Source organism: Eptesicus fuscus, chromosome 18, assembly GCF_027574615.1.
Source record: "Eptesicus fuscus isolate TK198812 chromosome 18, DD_ASM_mEF_20220401, whole genome shotgun sequence".
NCBI classification, from domain to species: Eukaryota; Metazoa; Chordata; class Mammalia; order Chiroptera; family Vespertilionidae; genus Eptesicus; species Eptesicus fuscus.
Window position 1 is genome coordinate 9,340,947 of NC_072490.1, and position 19,825 is coordinate 9,360,771.

Here is a 19,825-nt window from a genome sequence, read left to right on the forward strand (position 1 = left end):
TCTCAGCAAAACAGATCCTGCAGTTAACAGAACCCACTGTTCTTAGAAAGCAGTTTACAGAAGGTGAAGCAATTTTCTGAAGGCTGCTCAGCAGATCTCACAGGCCACACTGTATTTTGGCCTTTCATCGCAAGGTGTGCTTCCTAGATGTTAACTCTTACCACTATATTGTTAGAAATATCACCTATGGTAAAGACTTCATCAATAGGACAAATTTCAAGATTTAAGTCCATTTTAACAGTCTCTCATACTATTTGTTTAAATTTTTAATTCCACTTATTGTAGTTCTAATATAATAGGCTTTATCAGTATTTCTCAAATTTGACTGAGCATCAGAATCCCCTGGCAGGCTTGTTACAGGGAATTCTGGGTTGTACCCCTAAAGTTTGATTCACTAGGCGATGCCTGAGAATTTGCATTTTTAAGTTCCCAAGGTGTGCTGATGCCAACAGTCCAGGATCCACACTTTAGGAACCACTGGTGTATTAAAAAACAAAACAAAAACATATTAAGGAAACACTCTCATTCAAACTATATTTGTAATCCTCTTAGTATGCTAGGTATTGTTCTGGGTACCGAGGATATAGTGATGAGTAAAGTCCTTGCCCTCAAGATTCCAACCTCTATACTAAGACATTAAAATTTACAGTAATTAAAACAGTGATGTTGGTATAGGAGTAGATACAGCAATGTTATGGATTAGAAAAATACTTGGCTTTATAAAAAGTGAGTCTACATTAAAGACAGTATTACAGAATGGCTTCAGGCCTAGGTTGTACAATTTAGAGACAATTGGGCTCCCTAGCCCACTCACACGAATCACTTGAATCTTCTTTATACTAGATCTTAAAATGGGAAAAAGATAGATGTGGCACCAAATTCATGATATGGATGCTCTGAAATTCATAATTCATGACGGTTGTGGCTGGTGAAGGATGGGATCTGGACAAGTCCCCAGTTTTAGCTGACGTGCAGTAACGAGGAAAATTGTTAAGCTCTTAGGCATGATCTTGAAAGGCTCTCACTTTACTGTGCTTCTCTCCTTTCCCTACTCCCCAAAATGAGAAATCTCTTGTTCAGATGGTCTTTCAAGTAAGAAACACATGTGGTTCTAGGACAATTTAATTATTCAACGAAAAAAGTATACCAAAATAACTTCCAGAGGGAACAAAGTTTAAAATGTAAAAAATAAAAACAAAGAACAAGAGAATACCAGTGATTCTTTATCTGATACAGAAGCTGAGAAACAATAACAACAGAAAGGATTGATAGATTACATAATTTACAAATTAGTAAGAAAAACATGACTGTACTAATGGGAAATGAACAAAAAGTTAATTGGACAAAGAAATACAAAATGGTTTGTTAAATATGAAAAACAATTTAGCCTCCCTTGTTAATAAAAAAAAGTGTCAATTAAATTAAACTATGAAACACCATTTTCAATACATCAAATTGACAAAAATAAAAAGGCTGGTTCTAGCCCATGCAGGTGCACTGTTATGGATGAGGCAAGTGGGCTCCTGTAGATGTTAAATGAATAAAATGGTAAAAACCTCTCTAGAAAGCAATTTGAAAGTAAGCTTCAAAAGCTTTAAAAATATTCAAATTCTTTTCACAATAGATGTAAATCAAACCATTATGTAGTATGCCTTAAACTTATATAGTAATATGTCAATTTCTCAATAAAACTGGACAAAGGTTCATGCTTGCCAAATCTGTCCTTTTGTATCAAAAAAACCTAGCTTTATTAAGCAGACTTCCATTTGTGACTCTCTTTCTTTAGTTTTACCAACTAGTCACCACCATGTTATACATCAGATCCTAATTTGTATCACGATCATTTGTATTAGATCCTTATTTATACAAGACCCACTTGTATCTCATAACTTGCCAGAACTGTCACAGAGCAACCTTTAGCAGGAGCTGGGAAGTATTCTTGACTATACACATTATCATTTCCCCCACCCAAAGTGGGGTTTTGCTAGACGAAGAGGCAGTAGGGGATCTGTTTAATACAAAATCCTCTGTAGTTATTACTGACCTGAAAATACAATATAATGTCAACTGAGAAACTAGAGAACAGACACAATACAATCACAATATAATTTTTGTTAAAAAATATAATTTACATATATACACACCCCACAAGGGAATAAACAAAGTGTTAATAATACTAGTTAACATCTACAGAGTTTGCATTTCAAGTCAAAAGGGGTATTAATGGATGGACATTTTATCTTACTAAAAATGTTTTTGGTATTTTCTAAATTTTCTAGAATGCACTTGTATTATCTTCATAATAGGAAAAAAAGATTATTTTTTAAAATCCCATATGCTTTAAAAACTAAGTCCAAAATGTTTATACTCATTAATTTTCGTCTTCACTGTCAAAAGAAAGGAGGCTACTGTTTTTTACTTGCTTTTGTGTGTTCTTTTTAACTGAGTCCTGCTGATTTATTTCATCTTCACTTGTCTTTTTCTTTTTTGAGCTTGCTGTTAAACCTGAATATTTTTCATCCGGGGAACGCTTCACTGGTTTTCGATACATGATTCTTCCATCAGCTGAAGCTGGCTCTTCATCTGCAGTAAAAACAAAGTTGAAGTTTCTTTTCCTCTTATTATATTGCCTTTATTGGAGAATCAAATGGCAAGAAAATCCTGTACTGTATTTAAGGAAATCCTATAACCGGTTAGCCTGGTCATCTCCACTGCCTCTCGGCTCTATGGGACAAGACCTGCAGTCCCTTACTAAATGCTCCCTGAAGTAGTCTATAATATTGCCAGTCCTTAATTGATTACAATCAGGCTGTATTTTTAACTATTTTGAAAAGTGACTGTTTGGAATTCCATCATTTTCTCCTAAAGCAATGTAATAAATAGTTCTGAGTAATGAAAAATTTACTACATAGCATACCACACTTCTGGTATTAATTAAATAGATCTCTGTTGACTAGTTTGTGAACCTACCTACCTATTTTTTTAAAAAGCAGAATGTTTTTACTTAAATTTATACTTAATCCTCATAACAACCCAATAAGGTAGGCAGTTATTGTCCCATTTCACTGATGAGATAACTGAGGTTGAGGTGAAATAACGTCTTCAAGGTTACATATCTGTAAGTGTTAAAGCTGAAGTTTGAAAGTAGGACTATCTCCTTCAAACATACCATACTATTATATAAAGTAACTTCATACTCCAGGCTCCTTAAATTGTTAGGAAAACCAGAATCCTTTCAGACTTACCTGCTTTGGCAGCCTTTATTTCTGCTTTAATTTTCATGACATCTTCAGCTGACAGGTCTCCCTTTTTTAAAACCACCACTTGGGGCTGTTCATCTTCTTTGTCACTGTGATCACCATCTTCATCTGGGAGCTGAGGCTGGATTCTCTAGGGGAAAACACAAACACGACTTGTAGGTCCCTGACCCCAAACCAAATACAACCAGTCTCTACGAGAAACCGTAACTGCTAAAGGGAGAAGGGTAACTTTACTGACTAAATGTGTTTGGCAATAAATTTTCAACTCAAGAACCGAACCTCTCAGGTAGGGAAGAGGTCTGGCTGCCAGCGACCCCGGGGTGACTATCCAATGGGATTAGTTGCCATGTCAGCAGGACCCCAGCTTGCAGTTTCCAGTGTCAGGGCCTCTGCTTCATATACTGCCGGGGTTCCCAGCCTACTCAGGACAGTGCTAAACCACTTCCCCTGCTCTGCATCAACCCTTTTCCTTCCATCTCTTCTCAAAGTGTGACAAAAAATAAGCAAGCACTTCCAAGCACAGAAAGCAGCAAGTCAAAGGTACTCTTTCTCCCAGCTTTGCTCATCTCTCCTCCCAACAATTTGTTTAGGAGGTCTCCTATCAGCTGTTTTCTAAGTGTGCCAAATTATGGAGATATATGAAATATTTTGTGCTTTTTAAATTATGAAATTACTTGATAAGTGCATTCTCTTTAATGATATCCATTCACTAATGATTCATTAGTTTTACCTATTTTTCTCTGAAAGCTTCCAAAAAATGACTACAAACAAGTAGGCAGTTAAGTACTGTTAGCCAAGAAAATGGGAAAGTGAAATGAAATAATTCCTGGTGTTCATTAGATTGAGAATCATGAATTCTGACGTTTTGTTTATGCAACTGGCTGGAAAACAAGAGAAATGGTCTAAGGAACAGTGGCAGCAACCCTTAAGACTGTTGAAAGTCACTCCTGAATTAACTCTCAAGAAGTCAAATAAGATGATTTAGAACTCAATTATAAAGTGAACTCTTTTCTTGTTTTTGTTAACAGATTACTAGAATGATGATTATATTGCCAAACAAATAAAGAATGAATTTGGTTTCACAAACACAGGAACATGGGGTATCTCTAAGGAAAAGTCTGCTGATTAAATAAATAAGCCCAAATCACTGGTATAATTGGAAAGCTTTTCCCTCCAGAGTTCTAAGATACCATTCCAAACTGTAATCATAAAGGTGTTAACATCGAAGTGAAAAATGATGTGAGTTATTACAGATGAAATGGACACAGTGAAGAACAGAGGAGGAATATCCGTGGGAGGTCCTAGTGATGATCTCAAGCAAACAATAAAATTAGGTCTCATTTTTTGCATTGCTGAAGCCGTGTCCAAACCTCATCCTCTTTGTTGTTATCACTATTTTTGATCCTAGGGATCAGTCACTTCCTGATAATGTTATCTCTAACCAAAAATGGGTCCTTGTTGCATATTGAATAGTCCATATGGCCTCACCTCAATCAGCCCCTCAATCACCTCTACGTACATTCCATAACTCACCATCTCTACACTTTTGCCCATGCTGTACCTTCCATCCCTACCTGCTGACCTATTAATACTCTAAGATTTAATCTAAATATCCCCTCCTCCAAAAAACTTTGCCTGATGACAAGCATAGTCATTTTACCATGTAACTTGCCACCCACTATGTTACATGAGGCACTGTGCTAAGTGGTAGGAAAAAACAGTGATTTGAGATACTAATTTAGAGAGTTTAATTTGATAGTGAATATACACAGGAGATCAAGTAAGTTAAATGTAAAATGATATGAGTTATTACAGATGTAATGGACAGTGAAGAACAGGAGTATCTGTGGGGAGCTTCAAAAAGCTTCACAGAGGCAGTGACCTCTGAAAGCAGAGATAGGCAGGCAGAAGGTGTTAAAGAATATGGCATCTGGAGATCCCATCTCTCTGTCCTTTCAGAGGCTGGCATAATGCCTGGAGTTAGCACATATTCAATGGATTGAGTAATTTCACATGAATCCGTGTGTCTCTTTTACTAAGCTCTAAGTGACTTGAGGGGTGGTTTTAGTGCAAGTGCTAGACACAAAGTGCCAAGTTATTTCTCCACATATCCCCTACGCATAGTGGTAGGTAGGGCAGGTTTTGGTGTGAACCAGGTAGGGTTGAAGCCTGGGAGGGCTCAAAAGTTGATTCCCACTGATTTCGTCCCTAAACTATTCAGATCCTAAACTATTCAGATGGGTTGCTATCAATCAACAAAGCATAGGAATATACCCAAGGCATTCCTCCAAAGATGTTCCAGACTCCAGGCCTAAGACATCAGGCCTTCTGACCGAGTGGCCTCAGTTTATCTGGAAAACAGGACGACACTACCATCCACCGTGCTAACTCTGAGTTTTGGAATGAGGGAGTGAGACAGGAGAGACGGGAAAGTGATCTTTCTTAACCATCTACCAAGGACGAGGCGCTCTACCTGCGTCAAGTCATTTTCGAGAACGGAGCAGGCACTCTGAAAACGACAAAGAGGGTCCTGGGCATAGGGGGCTGCAGTCGTTTGACCAGCGTGGGGTCCGAGGCCCACTCAGATTGAGGGCTTGGGCACGGGGGCGAGGAGTGACCGGTCAGTACCTGGACTCTAAGACTAAGCAGAAGCGGGAAGTGGCGGGCCGGGCCGCGTTTCCGCGCCGCGACCGGCTCGGGCTCACCTTGGTCTCTACGGTGGGCCCTTCCCTGTAGCCGACCCGTTCCTTGAAGCGGGCCAGGAAGGCCGGCTCGGCGGGCCGCACATAAGACACCTGGTTCCGCTTGCTCATGGCCGCTCAGGGGAAACCGCGGCTCTCGGGACCGTCTGGAGATTGCGCAGAGGCGACGGCGCCTACTTGTGACGTCACGTGGGCCCCGCCTCCTGCGTGAGGCCGGCAACATGGCGGCCTAGGTGCTTACGTCAACGTCTTCCCTGGGCGCCAAATTCAAATCCGCGGACATCTTGAACGAGCGGAATACGGGTGCGCAGCGCGCCTGGAGCTGGCGGGGGGATCCCTGCATTGTCCTCGGGCTTCAGAGGAGAGGGCGCCATGGCGCCCGGCTCCAAAAGTAAGTATGGCAACCGGCTCCGTGGCCCCGTCCCCGCCCCCAAACACAGCGGTGAAAGGACGCCGCCCCTGGGGTTCCCGCAGCGTTTGAAAACGGGGGCGCACCGAACGGCTGGAGGCCTTTGGAGTCTTTGTCCCTCAGAGACACTGAAGGAACAGCTTTTTTCCCTTTCGTCTACGCGTGGGACGGACGCGGTGCACGCTGCGAGCCGGGGCGGTTCTGGGCCCTGGGGCTGAGCCGTGAACCAGGGACGGGGACCCCTGTGAGCGTGGCTCGCTCTGCCCTTCTCACTCCTCCCGTTTCGTTGCTGGCCCTTCCTGCGTCCCACCCGGGCTGCCTCTCTCGGGACCCTGGCCCGAGGGCCGGTCCTGCTGTCACCACCTTCTGCATATTTGCACTTGGCTCTCCTTCCTGAAGGGGAGGACTTATCCAAGGTGCAGGTACCTCCAGCACGTCTTTCTCTGCCGAGGGCCCGCTATAGACTCTTAGCTAAGGGACTATTAAAGCACAACTCAGCCGTGTCTGTATTCCCACAGTCCCTATTTTCTCCTCAGGGAGACCCCTCCAATTTCTCCCTTTTTTCATGGAGAGGAGCGCTGTCATGTTTACTTTTGAGAAACCCTTTAATTTTCGCTAATTTCTTGGTCCTTTAACTGTTCTTGTGCATTACATGCCCCACTGCTTACGTTGCCTAATCCTTTTTAAGTGTTGGTTTTTAAAGCTAATTTTGAGCTGATCTGATGCATCTCAGTGAGTGGTATGAATAGTAATGAGGAGAAGCCTGGGAAGATTGAAGAAATTGTGAACTTTTCGTGTTTGAGCCTTCCAACAACAAAGCTTCTAGCTGTCAGTAGTAATTTTCTTCTGATGTGTTTGTTGTTTCATTAACCTTTTAGGTCAGTTATAACACTGCCTGAAAACCTCGTTATGCTCTCTTGTTCACCTAAAAATGTTCCTTTTTCTCCACTATTTTTAAAACATTTTTATAACATTTTTATTGATTTCAGAGAGGAAGGGAGAGGGAACGAGAGACAAAAATATCAGTGATGGGAGAGAATCATTGAACGGCTGCCTCCTGCACGCCCCCCACTGGGGATCCAGCTGGCAACCCCAGCATGTTCCCTGACCAGGAATGGAACCATGACCTGGTTCATAGTTCATCCCTAACCACTGAGCAACACCGGCAGGGCTCCACTACGTTTAGTATTCAGGGGATATTAGCACACAAATTGGTACATTATTGGACCAAAATGTTTTATGATGCTTTCTGCACAACCACAGTATTTGTTCAGGACATCTGGACTCAAGCAAGAGAATTGATGCCTGTGGCATATTAGTGCAAAGTGGTGTGAGTATGTCTATTAAAGGACTCTGCCTTGTGTATGTACATCACTTTCTAGAAGTGATGGGAGCAAGGGTATTCACACTGCCCCTTTGTGATGCTGGTGATGTCCATGGGGAATTCTCCCCCTCCTTTAAGTTTGTTAGCAAAGTTTAGGTTGATGACATCTCATCTAAGCACCTCTTGCATTCCCAGCAGTCCAGAGACCTGGAGCATGAAGTGGGAATGTAGGGGCGGAGAGAGCCCATGCAGTGCTCTCTGCAGCTTTTACCTTTGTACTATGGAGGTTTTTCCTGGGACACCTCAAAAAGAAATGCAATGCGTACTCTTGGTTGCCCAGAAGGACCTCCCCTAGTGCCTAACTAATCTCGTGGTCCTCAAGGAAAAGTCAGCCAGTGGCTGTGACAAGGAAAGAAAAGGTGGGAAAACAAACGAAGAGGCAAGTCATTTGTTTGAGATGGAAATATTAGTGGCAGAGCCATGTCTTCACGCCACACCTTTATGTTGAAAGTATTACTATATGTCCCCTTTTTCCCCCCATTGACACCCCTGCCTCCTGCCCCAGGCCTCCACCACTCTATTGGCTGTGTCCTTGGGTTTTGCATATATGCATACAAGTTCTTTGGTTGATCTCTTCCCACTTTCCCCAACCCCCCATATCTTAGGATATATTCCTAGAAGTGGGATCACTAGGTCAAATGGCAGTTCCATATTTAATTTTTTGAGGAAACTCCATACTGTTTTCTATAATGGCTACCCCAGTCTGCATTCCCACCAGCAGTGCACTAGGGTTCCCTTTTCTCCACATCCTTTCCAGCATTTGTCATTTGTTGATTTGTTGATGGCAACCATTCTGACAGGTGTGAGGTGATACCTCAATGTCTTTTTAATTTGCATCTCTCTGATGATCAGTGACTGCGCATTTTTTCATATGTGTCTTGGCCATCTGTATGTCTGCTTTGGAGAAGTGTCTATTTAGGTCCTTTGCCCATTTTTTAATTGGGTTATTTGTCTTCCTTTTGTTAAGTTGTATGAGTTCCTTATATATATATTTTTTTTCAGTTTTTTATTTCAAGAAAAATTATTTTTAAAAAATATATATTTTATTGATTTTTTTTACAGAGAGGAAGGGAGAGGGATAGAGAGTCAGAAACATCGATGAGAGAGAAACATCGATCAGCTGCCTACTGCACACTCCCCACTGGGTATGTGCCCGCAACCAAGATACATGCCCTTGACCTGAATCGAACCTGGGACCCTTGAGTCCGCAGGCCGACGCTCTATCCACTGAGCCAAACCGGTTAGGGCAAGAAAAACTATTTTAAATATAATAATGTTACATGCAATAAACATTAATATCTCAAGAAAAATGATTTTAAATTATATTTTGGATAGTAACTCTTTATCAGATGTATCATTGCCAAATATGTTCTCCTATACAGTGGGCTCTCTTTTCATTTTGTTGATTGTTTCTTTTGCTGTGCAGGAGCTTTTTATTTTGATGTAGTCCCATCTGTTTATTTTCTGCTTAGTTTCCTTTGCTCTAGGAGATGTATTTGTATACATATATTGCACTTTTAAATACCTTTAGTGACTTTTTATCTTTTTTTCTAGCTGAGTTACGCAATATGACAAATTGTCAGTCTAATCAGCCAAGGTAAGGAAAAATCTTGTTAATGAGATTGGGGAGGTAGTTTTCTTAAAATATTAATGTAGCTTACAAAGGATACTTGAAACAAAGGGTACTTGTTTGAGAATTAGGTTTGGTCTTTAGCTACCTGGAAATCTGGAAGAAATCACATCTCCCCACCCATTGCCCTCTCACCTTCCAGGCTAAAAGTTGGAATCAGTATTTCCCATTTTGTTATAGCTTCTAAGAGAGAAACTAGAAACAAGCAGTGCTTGGAGCTCCTTGGAATCAAATCCCTTTGAGTTGATTTCCAGTAAAGGCTTGTGAAGATGACTGTCCTGAAGCAAATCAGTAAAGGGAGTGGGTCATGTGGGACTCTTACCAGAGGTCAATGTAAACGGGGTAAATCTTGGGCTTGGTTGGGAACCTCTCAGTACAGAAACATTGGAGGCAATGTGAGCCTCAGATCCATTTTCAGTCTTCTTCAGTAAACTCAGCTGCTACATGTTTTGTCTTTAGTAATGAAGGTGATGCCATCAAAGTTTTTGTGCGAATTCGTCCACCTACAGAGGGTTCTGGATCAGCTGATGGAGAGCAAAACTTATGCTTAAGTGTGCTCTCCTCTACGACTCTCCGGCTGCACTCCAACCCGGAGCCCAAGACCTTCACTTTTGATCATGTTGCCGGCATGGACACCACTCAGGTAATGATCATTTTGGAAATGTAACTTTCCTTTTGGAAAATATAAGATTCTTTTATTTGTGAGGATTTTGTTTCTGGTCTATTTAGTTTGATAGATCTCAGATAAGGAAGCTCAGACAATCCATAAATATTTAAAATTTAATTTTATTAAATACTTTTTCTTCCTTCATTCAACTTTGTATCAGAATGGCAAGCCTGCCTCACTGTTTCTCTCCATGCAGTGAAGGTGTACTTTTCAGAGCCACTTGGGTGATTGATAAGTACTGTTGATCTGCCTGCTTTAAGGAGAGGTCTTAGCCAGCCCTGGCAGCTTTAGCAAAAATATCATAGACTAGGTGGCCTAAACCAAAAAGATTGATTTTTAACAGTTCCTGGAAGTTAGGGAGTCCAAGATATCAAGGCCAAAAGATCCAGTGTCTGGTGAGGACTCACTTCCTGGCTTGTAGATACCTGCCTTCTCACTGTCCTCACTGGTGGAGAAATGGAGAGGCAGGGGAGAGTAAAGGAGAGAGAGACCTAATTACCTCTTAAAGGCCCATCTCCATTGCATTGGGGATTAGGGTTTCAACATTTGCATTTTAAAATTGATTTTAGAGAGAGGGATTGGGGTGGGGGGGTGAGGCAAGGGGGTAGAACATTGAAGGGAGAAAGAAATATCCATCAGTTTGTCTCCTGGACACACCCGACCCAGGATTGAACCTGCAACCTAGGTATGTGCCCTGACCAGGACTTGAATCTGAAACCTTTCAGTGTATAGGATGATGCTCCAACTGACTGAGCCACACCAGCCAGGACTAAACACACAACCTTTGTTGTTATATTTTAGAATGCATCTTAAGAAAAATGTTTTTATTTTTATGAAATGTTAACATATTTGGTGCTTACATTTGTAGGAGTCTGTGTTCTCAACTGTGGCCAAAGGCATTGTGGAATCTTGCATGAGCGGGTATAATGGCACCATCTTTGCATAGTAAGTTGCTGACTGTTGTGTATAAGGATACAAGGGTCCAATAACAAGTGCTTCTGTTAATTTCCTATGGCTGATGTAACAAATTACCACCAATTTAGTGGTGAAACAGCACACATTGATGATCTCCCAGTTCTGTAGGTCCTGAGTCTAGCACAGCTTCCCTGAGCTAAAATAAAGGTGGCAGCAGGGCTGTGTTCCTTCCTGGAAGCTCCAGGGGAGAATCCATATTCTTCACTTTACAGGCTGCTCTCATGACTTGGCTTACAGCTCCCTTTTTCTATCTTCAAAACCAACAACACGAAACTTTGTTTCTTCTTAGTCGCATCACCCTCTAACTAAAGATGAGACACTTCTCTAATTTTCAAGACTCCTGTGATTAGATTGCCCCACCTGGATAATCAAGGTAGAGGGGATTAAACTCCACCTCCTGGAAGGGAGAGTATCTACTTAGATTATAGCAGATTTTCAAATAACATCATTTAGTTATAACTTTGATAAGATACTGTAGGAACTTAACTGTTGTTTATATTGATTAGCTTAAGGTAAAATTGGTTTTGTTATATGTCAGTTTCACTTAAAGTCATCAAATCTATTGACAACATTAGGTGAGGACTTACTGTATTTGGAATTAATGTAAGGAAGATTTGTCTTTTCTCCCCCATTTATTTATATATATGGTATGGAGGTATGTATATTTATAGTTTGAGTTATAATTCAGCACTAATTTTATTTATCTTTTTGCTTATTATAAATAATATTTCTCTTTTCCACATCCAGCGGGGCTAGAGAGTGGTCCAGTTCCTGAGTAGGGGCGATTGGGGATTGAGAAAATGAAAGAGACAGACACAAATACAGTAGGGAAAGCTGGGACTGGGTGGGACCACTGTCCTCTGATGGAGAGACAGGGACCCAGAGCCAATACAGTACATTTATTTTATACAGCAAACACCAGGAAGTTTTACTAAAGCCCAAGACAAAGGAGATTATATGCATTCTTGTGGGTTCTTTGTAATCGTCACTTCTGGGTGGGCCCGGGTAATCCTGTTTGTTCCTGGTGCTTGGCTGGATTTAGATAATGAAACCCACCCCCTAGCCCCTGAGCTGAAGGTCAGGCTGACAACACACCTGCCTCTGGCAAGGTGTGTTTCCAGGACTTGGCTCTGCCAACGCCACTGGATTCAGCTGACAATAATTAAAGAAATGCTCATGTGCCTTCCCAAGCACTCTTTACAGCTCATATTGTTCTAGCGTGGCCATTGGAGCTATTTGAGGTTGGTTTCTATGTCTCCTTGAGATGTCACATCCTTTTGGTTTTTTAGCACTTGCCTACTTTCTGGTGCTACAAGAGGCTCCTGGCTCATCTTGTATTTTTCCTGTCCTAGGCCTAGCACCAGCCATTTCGCCAACGTGCCCTGATTTCTTTTCCTGGAGAGTGGTATTTAGGAACTAAGATCTGGCACTAGGTGTGTTTGTTGCTACTGGAATATCATTGCCTCTAGGCCTTCTCAGACAGAACTAGGTAATATATATACTAAGTCATGTATATACAGACATATCTATAGTTGTTGCTTTATCTATCCATTTGCATCTATATTAAGCTAAACAATAGTTCATACTGATGTCTGTGACTCTAATCCAAGGGTTTAGAATTCACATGGGTTCATTCTAGAATCCAGTGAATCCACAGGGCTCATTCTATTCTTTCTTGTTTATCTGTAACTGTCCTTGCTGACAGTGAGAAACGTGGCTCCCACCTTCTCTCATCCATTTATCGATTTGTTCAACCCCAGTACACATGGAAAGCAGCTTCAGAATTGTTAGCTTGTATCCCTGTGAAAATTCACTGAGTACAATGGTTATGTATAGATTCTTGTATTTTTTAAAAATATATTTTTATTGACTTCAGAGAGAAGGGGGGCGGGGAGAGACATCTATCTGGTTGGTGTGTTTTGCTTGTTCATTGAGTTTGCATACTTTCAAGTAACTAAAAATATTTGAATATTGAAGTGATGATCCTGAATTTCTAAATGTCGGCAAGCCTTAACATATTGCTAGAGATTTAATGTTGGAACATAAGCTGGAAGTCCAGAAAGCATTAAGACCACCTTGGCAGTTATAAAAGATGAATTTTAGTGTTATTTCAGATTCATTTCTTAAATAGGAATATAATTTGTAGTGTAACTATTTTTTTTTTTTATTCTCACCCAAGGGTTTTTTTCCCAATTGATTTTTAGAGAGAGAGTGGAAGGGAAGGAGGGAAAGGGAGAGAGAGAGAAACATTGATGTGAGGGAGACATGTTGATCCGCCTCCTGCAGTCACCCCAATTAGGGACTGAACCTGCAATCCTGGCATGTGCCTTTTTCGCGAATTGAACCCTCAACCTTCTGGTGCATGGGACTATACTACAACCAACTGAGCCATACCAGCCAGGGCTAAAATTGTGTGTGTGTGTTTTTTTTAATATATTTTTATTGATTTCAGAGAGGAAGGGATAGGGAGAGAGAGACAGAAACATCAATGATGAGAGAGTCTTTGATTGGCTGCCTCCTGCACGCCTCACACTGGAGATTGAGCCTGCAACCCGGGCATGTGCCGCGACCGGAAATTCAACCGTGGCCTCCTGGTTCAAAGGTTGATGCTCACCCACCAAGCCATGCCAGCTGGGAAAAATTACTTTATTTTTAAATAAAACATTTCAGTATCTTAAAGGAAGAATTTAGGGAAGGAATTACTGCATTATTTAAAATATCAAAAATTGGAAACACACGTCCAGTTAGTTCTGGTTAAATAAGTTGTTATACATTGAAGAATACTAATATTATACAGCTAAAAAACATGAAGTAGATCTCTATTGACTCAGGAAAATATCTGAGGTAAAATTTAGGGGGGGAAACAGATTGCAGAGCAGCCTTTAGAACTTCATTCCAATGTTGTAAATAAAAACTACTTGAAAGCTCTGATGGCTGTGTTTGTATCAGCCAGAAGCATTTACCAGACAACAGTGGTTAGCTCCTAGTGGTAAAATAGAGGAGAAAGAAAATGGGTCATTCACACTTACCTAATGTAATTCAAAATAAGAAAGAAAATCAACTCGTTGTGGGAAAATTCATACACGAGTATACCATATTAAAGTAGGAGGGTGGTCTTCTAAATTTCATGTGTAAAATAATATCTAATATTCCTTTTACAGTGGACAGACTGGCTCAGGGAAAACGTTTACTATGATGGGTAAGTAAATTAATAATTAACATTTGCTGGCTTAGTCTACTCACTCCTTCTGTGATGAAAGCGAAACATCGATGAGAGAAAAACATTGATCTAGCACATTTTGGGGAAAGCATAATTTCTATACATACATGATGTTGACCTCATAAAATTAGGGTTATTTCCCAGGCTTCTGTCAGATTGCCGTTCCCATGAAAGCAAAGTCAATGTTTGTAGCTCTATTCCCAGCTCAATGCCTAGCACAAGTAGGTGCTTATAAATCTTTAAATTGGGTTTACTGACTTTCCATATTTATATGCCTGTATAACCACTACGTAGATCCAGATTCCTAGTCAGCAACTATCCCACCCCATCCCCTGAAGTATGTACTCTATTACTCAGACTTCTGTCATCATTAGTTTTGCTTGTTTTGGAACTTTTTAAAATATATTTTATTGATTTTTTTACAGAGAGAAAGGGAGAGAGATAGAGAGTCAGAAACATCGATGAGAGAGAAACATCGATCAGCTGCCTCCTGCACACCCCCCACTGGGGACGTGCCCGCAACCAAGGTACATGCCCTTGACCGGAATCGAACCCAGGACCCTTCAGTCCACAGGCTGACGCCGCTGAGCCAAACCGGTTTTGGCTTGTTTTGGAACTTTTACAAATGAAACTTTACTGTATGCACTCTTTTATGTCTGGCTTCTTTCAGCATCATTTCAAGCAAATCCCCAGTGTGAGGCATGCAGAAGGCAGCCGATCAATGATTCTCATCATTGATGTTTCTATCTCTTTCCCTCTCCCTTCCTCTGTAAAATCAATTTATTTATATATACTATACACACACACACACACACACACACACACACACACACGTATATATTTTAAAGTATGCTGAATGTCTTTGTATTATTTCACAGGAAAATGTTATAAAATTACCTGCACACTCTAATATTATTTGTGCTCTTTGTTCATTTACTTGCATTTTTCTGCCTCTATGATATATATTTTTAAGGTACACTTTACAAGGACTGTTTCAAATATTCCAGGTGTAGCACACCAAGATAATGATACTATTAAAAAAATTTTCTGTATCTTTCTTGCATGTAACAGCCTTTTGTTAGTTCTTTTGGTCTTTAAGGCTTATTAAACTAATATTTATCAAAACTTATAGATCTTTTCTAGCTATGTTTTTCCTCATGTATATATAGCTATAGCTTGAATTAGTATTCTGTATAGTCCTGCTATTTATATATCCGCTCACATCTTCCTCTTCCCCCAAGGTTAACAGCATAGAGAGGAGTACTCTACATTTTTCTGACTTAATAGAAATCTTTTGAAATATTCCTACAGTATCTTTCTTACCAGCTGGGCTTTTACTGCCTAATTTAAAAAATACCAGCTCACTCAATTGGCGTGGCTTAATGATTTGAGTGTCGACCTATGAACCAGGAAGTCATGGTTCAATTCCAAGTCAGGGTACATGCTCAGGTTGTGGGCTCAATCTCCAGTAGGGGGGCGTGCAGGAGGCAGACTGAGTCTCTCTCATCACTGATGTTTTACCTCTTCCTCTTTGAAGTCAATAAAAATATATATTTAAAAATACCAGCTAAGGCTAATTTTTAGTAATAGCCTTTGAGATAGTTAATATGATTATTATCCCCATTTTATAGTTAACTCTGGAGAAGGAATAATTAATCTATGAGCCTATGGCTAGTGTATATAGGTCAGCTCATGAGACCCAATGTTATTTGTAACATGTAAAGTACATTTGTTTGGTATTTCTGCTAATTTTGGTACCTGGCAGGAGTGAAATTACAAGCTTGGTATTTAGATGGTTTTTTAAATTTATTAGACAACTATTTTTTAAACTTGGTTAGTAGTTATTGTGGGCCTTTCTTACAGTCCCATGGATAGGTTTTATTGCTGGATCTCTCATAGACCCAAATTTTAATTGTTTGGAAATTGATTATATAATGTGTCAACTTATTTCTGTGTAAATTGCCTTTGTGTTGTCATTTTGAAGAACTCTTATAATGTGAACAAAAATGAACAGCTATGTATTTTTCCATTTTTTAGGACCATCCGAATCTGATCATTTTTCTCATAACCTGAGAGGAGTAATCCCACGAAGTTTTGAATATTTGTTTTCCTTAATTGATCGTGAAAAAGATAAGGTAAAACACTGTAACAATAAAGCAATTCTATTTTGAGAAGTTAGCTACTAGTCATGATACATAGAGGTGGATGTATTTCACAGTTTGTACAGGTAGTGTGGTATTAAAAAACTGTTGATTCTTAAGATAAAATTAAGAATTCTGAGTTTTATTTTCAAAAGTTTTTAGTTTATAAAATATGCATCATCCATGGACCCAGATTGCTGGTTTAAAAGAAGGAAGAATGTAGTGCTGCTTAGGCTTTTAGATTTTGAAAGAGGAAGTGTAAAGAAAATCTGAACTGAGGAAACCGAGGTTCACCACGCTCTGTCTCTTACCTGTTCCTAGGCTCACAGTTGCTTGCAGGTGTTCCTAGATCCTCATGACATCCAATGGTGACAGGCCATTCGTTACTTCAATTGCAGCACATGTGATCTTGCTCACATGTGGTTTGGCTCTGTCATCCTGGGATGTGGGCTTCCCTCCTCTATTGGCTCCCAGGTTGGGCCATTCTCATGATGTGTTCTGTAGCTTGGTGATTTCCAGGCTTAACAGCCATTAGTGTTCTATGTTTTAAGGAGTATGATATGTAACATTGGTTTGCCATTTATTCCTTTGCGGAAACTGTCCCTAGCCACTACAGTTAGACACACACATTGCATGTCAGCAAAATGTTTAGTGCCATGTATTTCTGTGGCTGAAAATTCTATAGAGAGGCTTTTAAAATATTTTTTGTCTTTTTTTTTTAAAAATATATATATTTTATTGATTTTTCACAGAGAGGAAGAGAGAGGGATAGAGAGTTAGAAACATCGATGATAGAGAAACATCGATCAGCTGCCTCTTGCACAACCCCTACTGGGGATGTGCCCGCAACCAAGGTACATGCCCCTTGACCAGAATCGAACCTGGGACCTTTCAGTCCGCAGGCCGACGCTCTATCCACTGAGCCAAACCGGTTTCGGCTATTTTTTGTCTTTTAAAGTATATAACACTTGCTTCAAGTAAAACTTTGTGTGGAAGTCCAATATATAAGACAGATAAAAATGAAATTGCCGCCCTAGCCTGTTTGACTCAGTGAGTAGAGCGTCGGCCTGCGGACTGAAGGGTCCTGGATTCAATTACGGCCAAGGGCACATGCCTGGGTTGTGGGCTCGATCCCCAGTGCAGGAGGCAGCCAGTCAATGATTCTCTCATCATTGATGTTTCTATCTCTCCCTCTCCCTCTCTGAAATCCATAAAAATATATTTTTTAAAAATGAAATTGGCCAACTGGACTGCTCAATTCCCATCTCCCTGTCCTGATTTTCAGCACCTCTGGAAGGGCTCCTGGGACACAATGATGCTGCTGTAAAATATAGTGATATGTTGAAACTAGTTACCTAGGTTTTTTAAGCTGACTCTTAGGTATCTTTTATGGTGTAAAGGATAAGATTGTAGAAATTTTACACTTGTGAAACAAGTGAAAGATTAATGCTCATGAAAGATAGGGATGAATGCATAAAAATAATATATCTAAAGCAGGCTTCTCTTTTACAGGCTGGAGCTGGGAAGAGTTTCCTTTGTAAGTGTTCCTTTATTGAAATCTACAACGAGCAGATCTATGACCTACTGGACTCTGCATCGGCTGGACTGTACTTAAGGGAGCACATCAAAAAGGGCGTTTTTGTTGTTGGTGCGGTGGAGCAGGTGGTGACCTCAGCTGCTGGAGCCTATCAGGTATATGGCCCTTGAACTTTGTGATCCTTAGACAGCGTAGCATGCTGTGAAATGCACTTTGATCGCAACAGAAGCAAGAATTGAGCTACTAAAAATATTTTGAAGAGGCATAACAGAATGTTCATGAGAGGAAAAGAAAACAGAATATGACAGTGTTTTATACTCCCCTTAGTTAAAATAGAACTTTGTGATTGTTGATTTTGCACTATTTTGGTGCTATTCATTCCAACCAGGCACTCCTAAAACCATGCTGGATGACACAGGGACATTTCATAGAGTCTGTATTTCTTTAGTGGTTCCTCCTGAAAGTTGGTCCTTTGAGGAGCTACTGGGATCTATGCTCTCCAAACCAGCTGTACATATTATGACCTTACTACTCAAAATATAGTTCTCAGACTGTGAGTATCACCGGGGAGCTTGTTACAAGAATCTAAGGCCCTACCTCACACCTATGAAATCAGAATCTGAGTCTTAACAAGATCCCCAAGTGATTAGTATTCGTATTACAGGTTGAGGTGTTCTGCCTTATGGGGTAAGACCCATAATCCCATTTTACAAATAGGGGATTGAGCTGTGAAAAGGTTGGACTGGCCCCACGCCACACCACTAGTGAGTAATAGAACCAAGGATTGACCTCATGTTCATCTGATTCCAGAGTCTGAGACTGAACCTTCATGTGTCCTCCTTGCCATAGGGAATAGGAAGAGAGAACAAATACTTGGTGGACCCAACACGGTGACAAAAGTGGGGGTAATGCCGGAGTGATATCCAGCATCTAGAAGGGTTCAGGAATCTGGAGAAGGCGCTATGTATAAAGAGACTAGAAATATATACTAATAAAAGAGAAATATGCAAATTGACTGGACCTCCGCCACGCCCATAAGCCAATCAGTAGTGTGTATGCAAATTAACCCACCAAAGCTGGTGGGTTAATTTGCATGTGCAGGCGTGAAGTGGCAGGGCATCCGCTATGAGGGAGAGTGCAGTGGGTGGAGGGAGCTACAGGAGCGGCGCTCCAGCGGGGAGCGAGGACTTGCAGGCTCCCGGGTGGCTGGGAGCGAAGCCAGGGGAAGGAAGGCCTATTCTGGCACGAATATCGTGCAACCGGCCTCTAGTACAATATAAATTTGTAATCTATGGGGGAGCCAGAGGAAGCTTAGCTGTAGTAGCTAAGTTCTCTCTATCTCTGGACCCATGGCTCTTTTTATTCCCACATTTTGCCCTATAGCAAAGTAGATATACCTATCAAAGGTAAGGTTTAGTATACAGTAGGCATTGTCAGGTTGGAGGAAATGCCCACGGCTGTTCAGCTGTTTGGCCAGCAGGAGGCAATAACATGTAAATTGAAATGCCCTCAGCTGTTTGGTAACAGGCAATAATATATGCAGATCTTCAGGTTTGGGGAAATGCTTTTCGGCCATTCCAGTAGGCAATAATATGTATCTTTAGCCCTTGCTGAAGGCTCAAGGTCCACCAACCTTTTGATGAACTTCTTGCATTTATGACCTGCTGGAATTAGCCTACAGCATGGGGGCATGAAGGTCATGTTGAGGTTCATCTTGTCTAGCTTTCTCATAGTCTAGGGAAAGGAAGGGTTCAGAGGGATTTTGTGATTTCCATTCAGTTATTGCAAATAGAGAATGGCAAAACCAGTTCTAGATCCTTTGCCTCTGATTCCATTTGTTCTCATTCCATAACACTGAGGGGACAAAAAGGAAAATACCTTGCATATATTCCTTGATGGA

The 19,825-nt window shown here is 40.8% G+C and overlaps 2 protein-coding genes across 2 annotated transcripts in view; one reads left to right on the forward strand and one right to left on the reverse strand.

Annotated features, from left to right (window-relative positions):
• Positions 1-1,210: 1,210 nt before the first annotated feature.
• On the reverse strand, positions 1,211-6,117 carry KIAA1143 (KIAA1143 ortholog). Its single transcript, XM_008154412.3, has 3 exons — positions 5,966-6,117; positions 3,246-3,390; positions 1,211-2,583 (listed from the first exon to the last, which is right to left on the reverse strand). Exons 1-3 carry the CDS (start codon positions 6,071-6,073, stop codon positions 2,372-2,374), a joined length of 465 nt encoding a protein of 154 aa, XP_008152634.2. The 5' UTR covers positions 6,074-6,117; the 3' UTR covers positions 1,211-2,371.
• Positions 6,118-6,334: 217 nt separating this feature from the next.
• The window catches only part of KIF15 (kinesin family member 15), a 48,614-nt gene continuing 35,123 nt past the window's right edge, over positions 6,335-19,825 (forward strand). Inside the window, exons 1-7 of the mRNA XM_054708136.1 lie at positions 6,335-6,353; positions 9,310-9,352; positions 9,845-10,028; positions 10,921-10,997; positions 14,189-14,226; positions 16,285-16,382; positions 17,901-18,080. Of these exons, the coding sequence (XP_054564111.1) occupies positions 6,335-6,353; positions 9,310-9,352; positions 9,845-10,028; positions 10,921-10,997; positions 14,189-14,226; positions 16,285-16,382; positions 17,901-18,080 (639 nt within the window). The remainder of the gene's footprint in view (positions 6,354-9,309; positions 9,353-9,844; positions 10,029-10,920; positions 10,998-14,188; positions 14,227-16,284; positions 16,383-17,900; positions 18,081-19,825) is intronic.

Excerpts from the sequence above, each read along its gene's own strand:
- KIAA1143 (XM_008154412.3), bottom strand. The coding sequence starts at position 6,073 with ATGAGCAAGCGGAACCAGGTGTCTTATGTGCGGCCCGCCGAGCCGGCC. Across the intron at positions 3,391-5,965 it reads GGCCCACCGTAGAGACCAAG|AGAATCCAGCCTCAGCTCCC; the intron begins GTGAGCCCGAGC and ends GTTTTCCCCTAG. Across the intron at positions 2,584-3,245 it reads AATAAAGGCTGCCAAAGCAG|ATGAAGAGCCAGCTTCAGCT; the intron begins GTAAGTCTGAAA and ends TTTTTACTGCAG.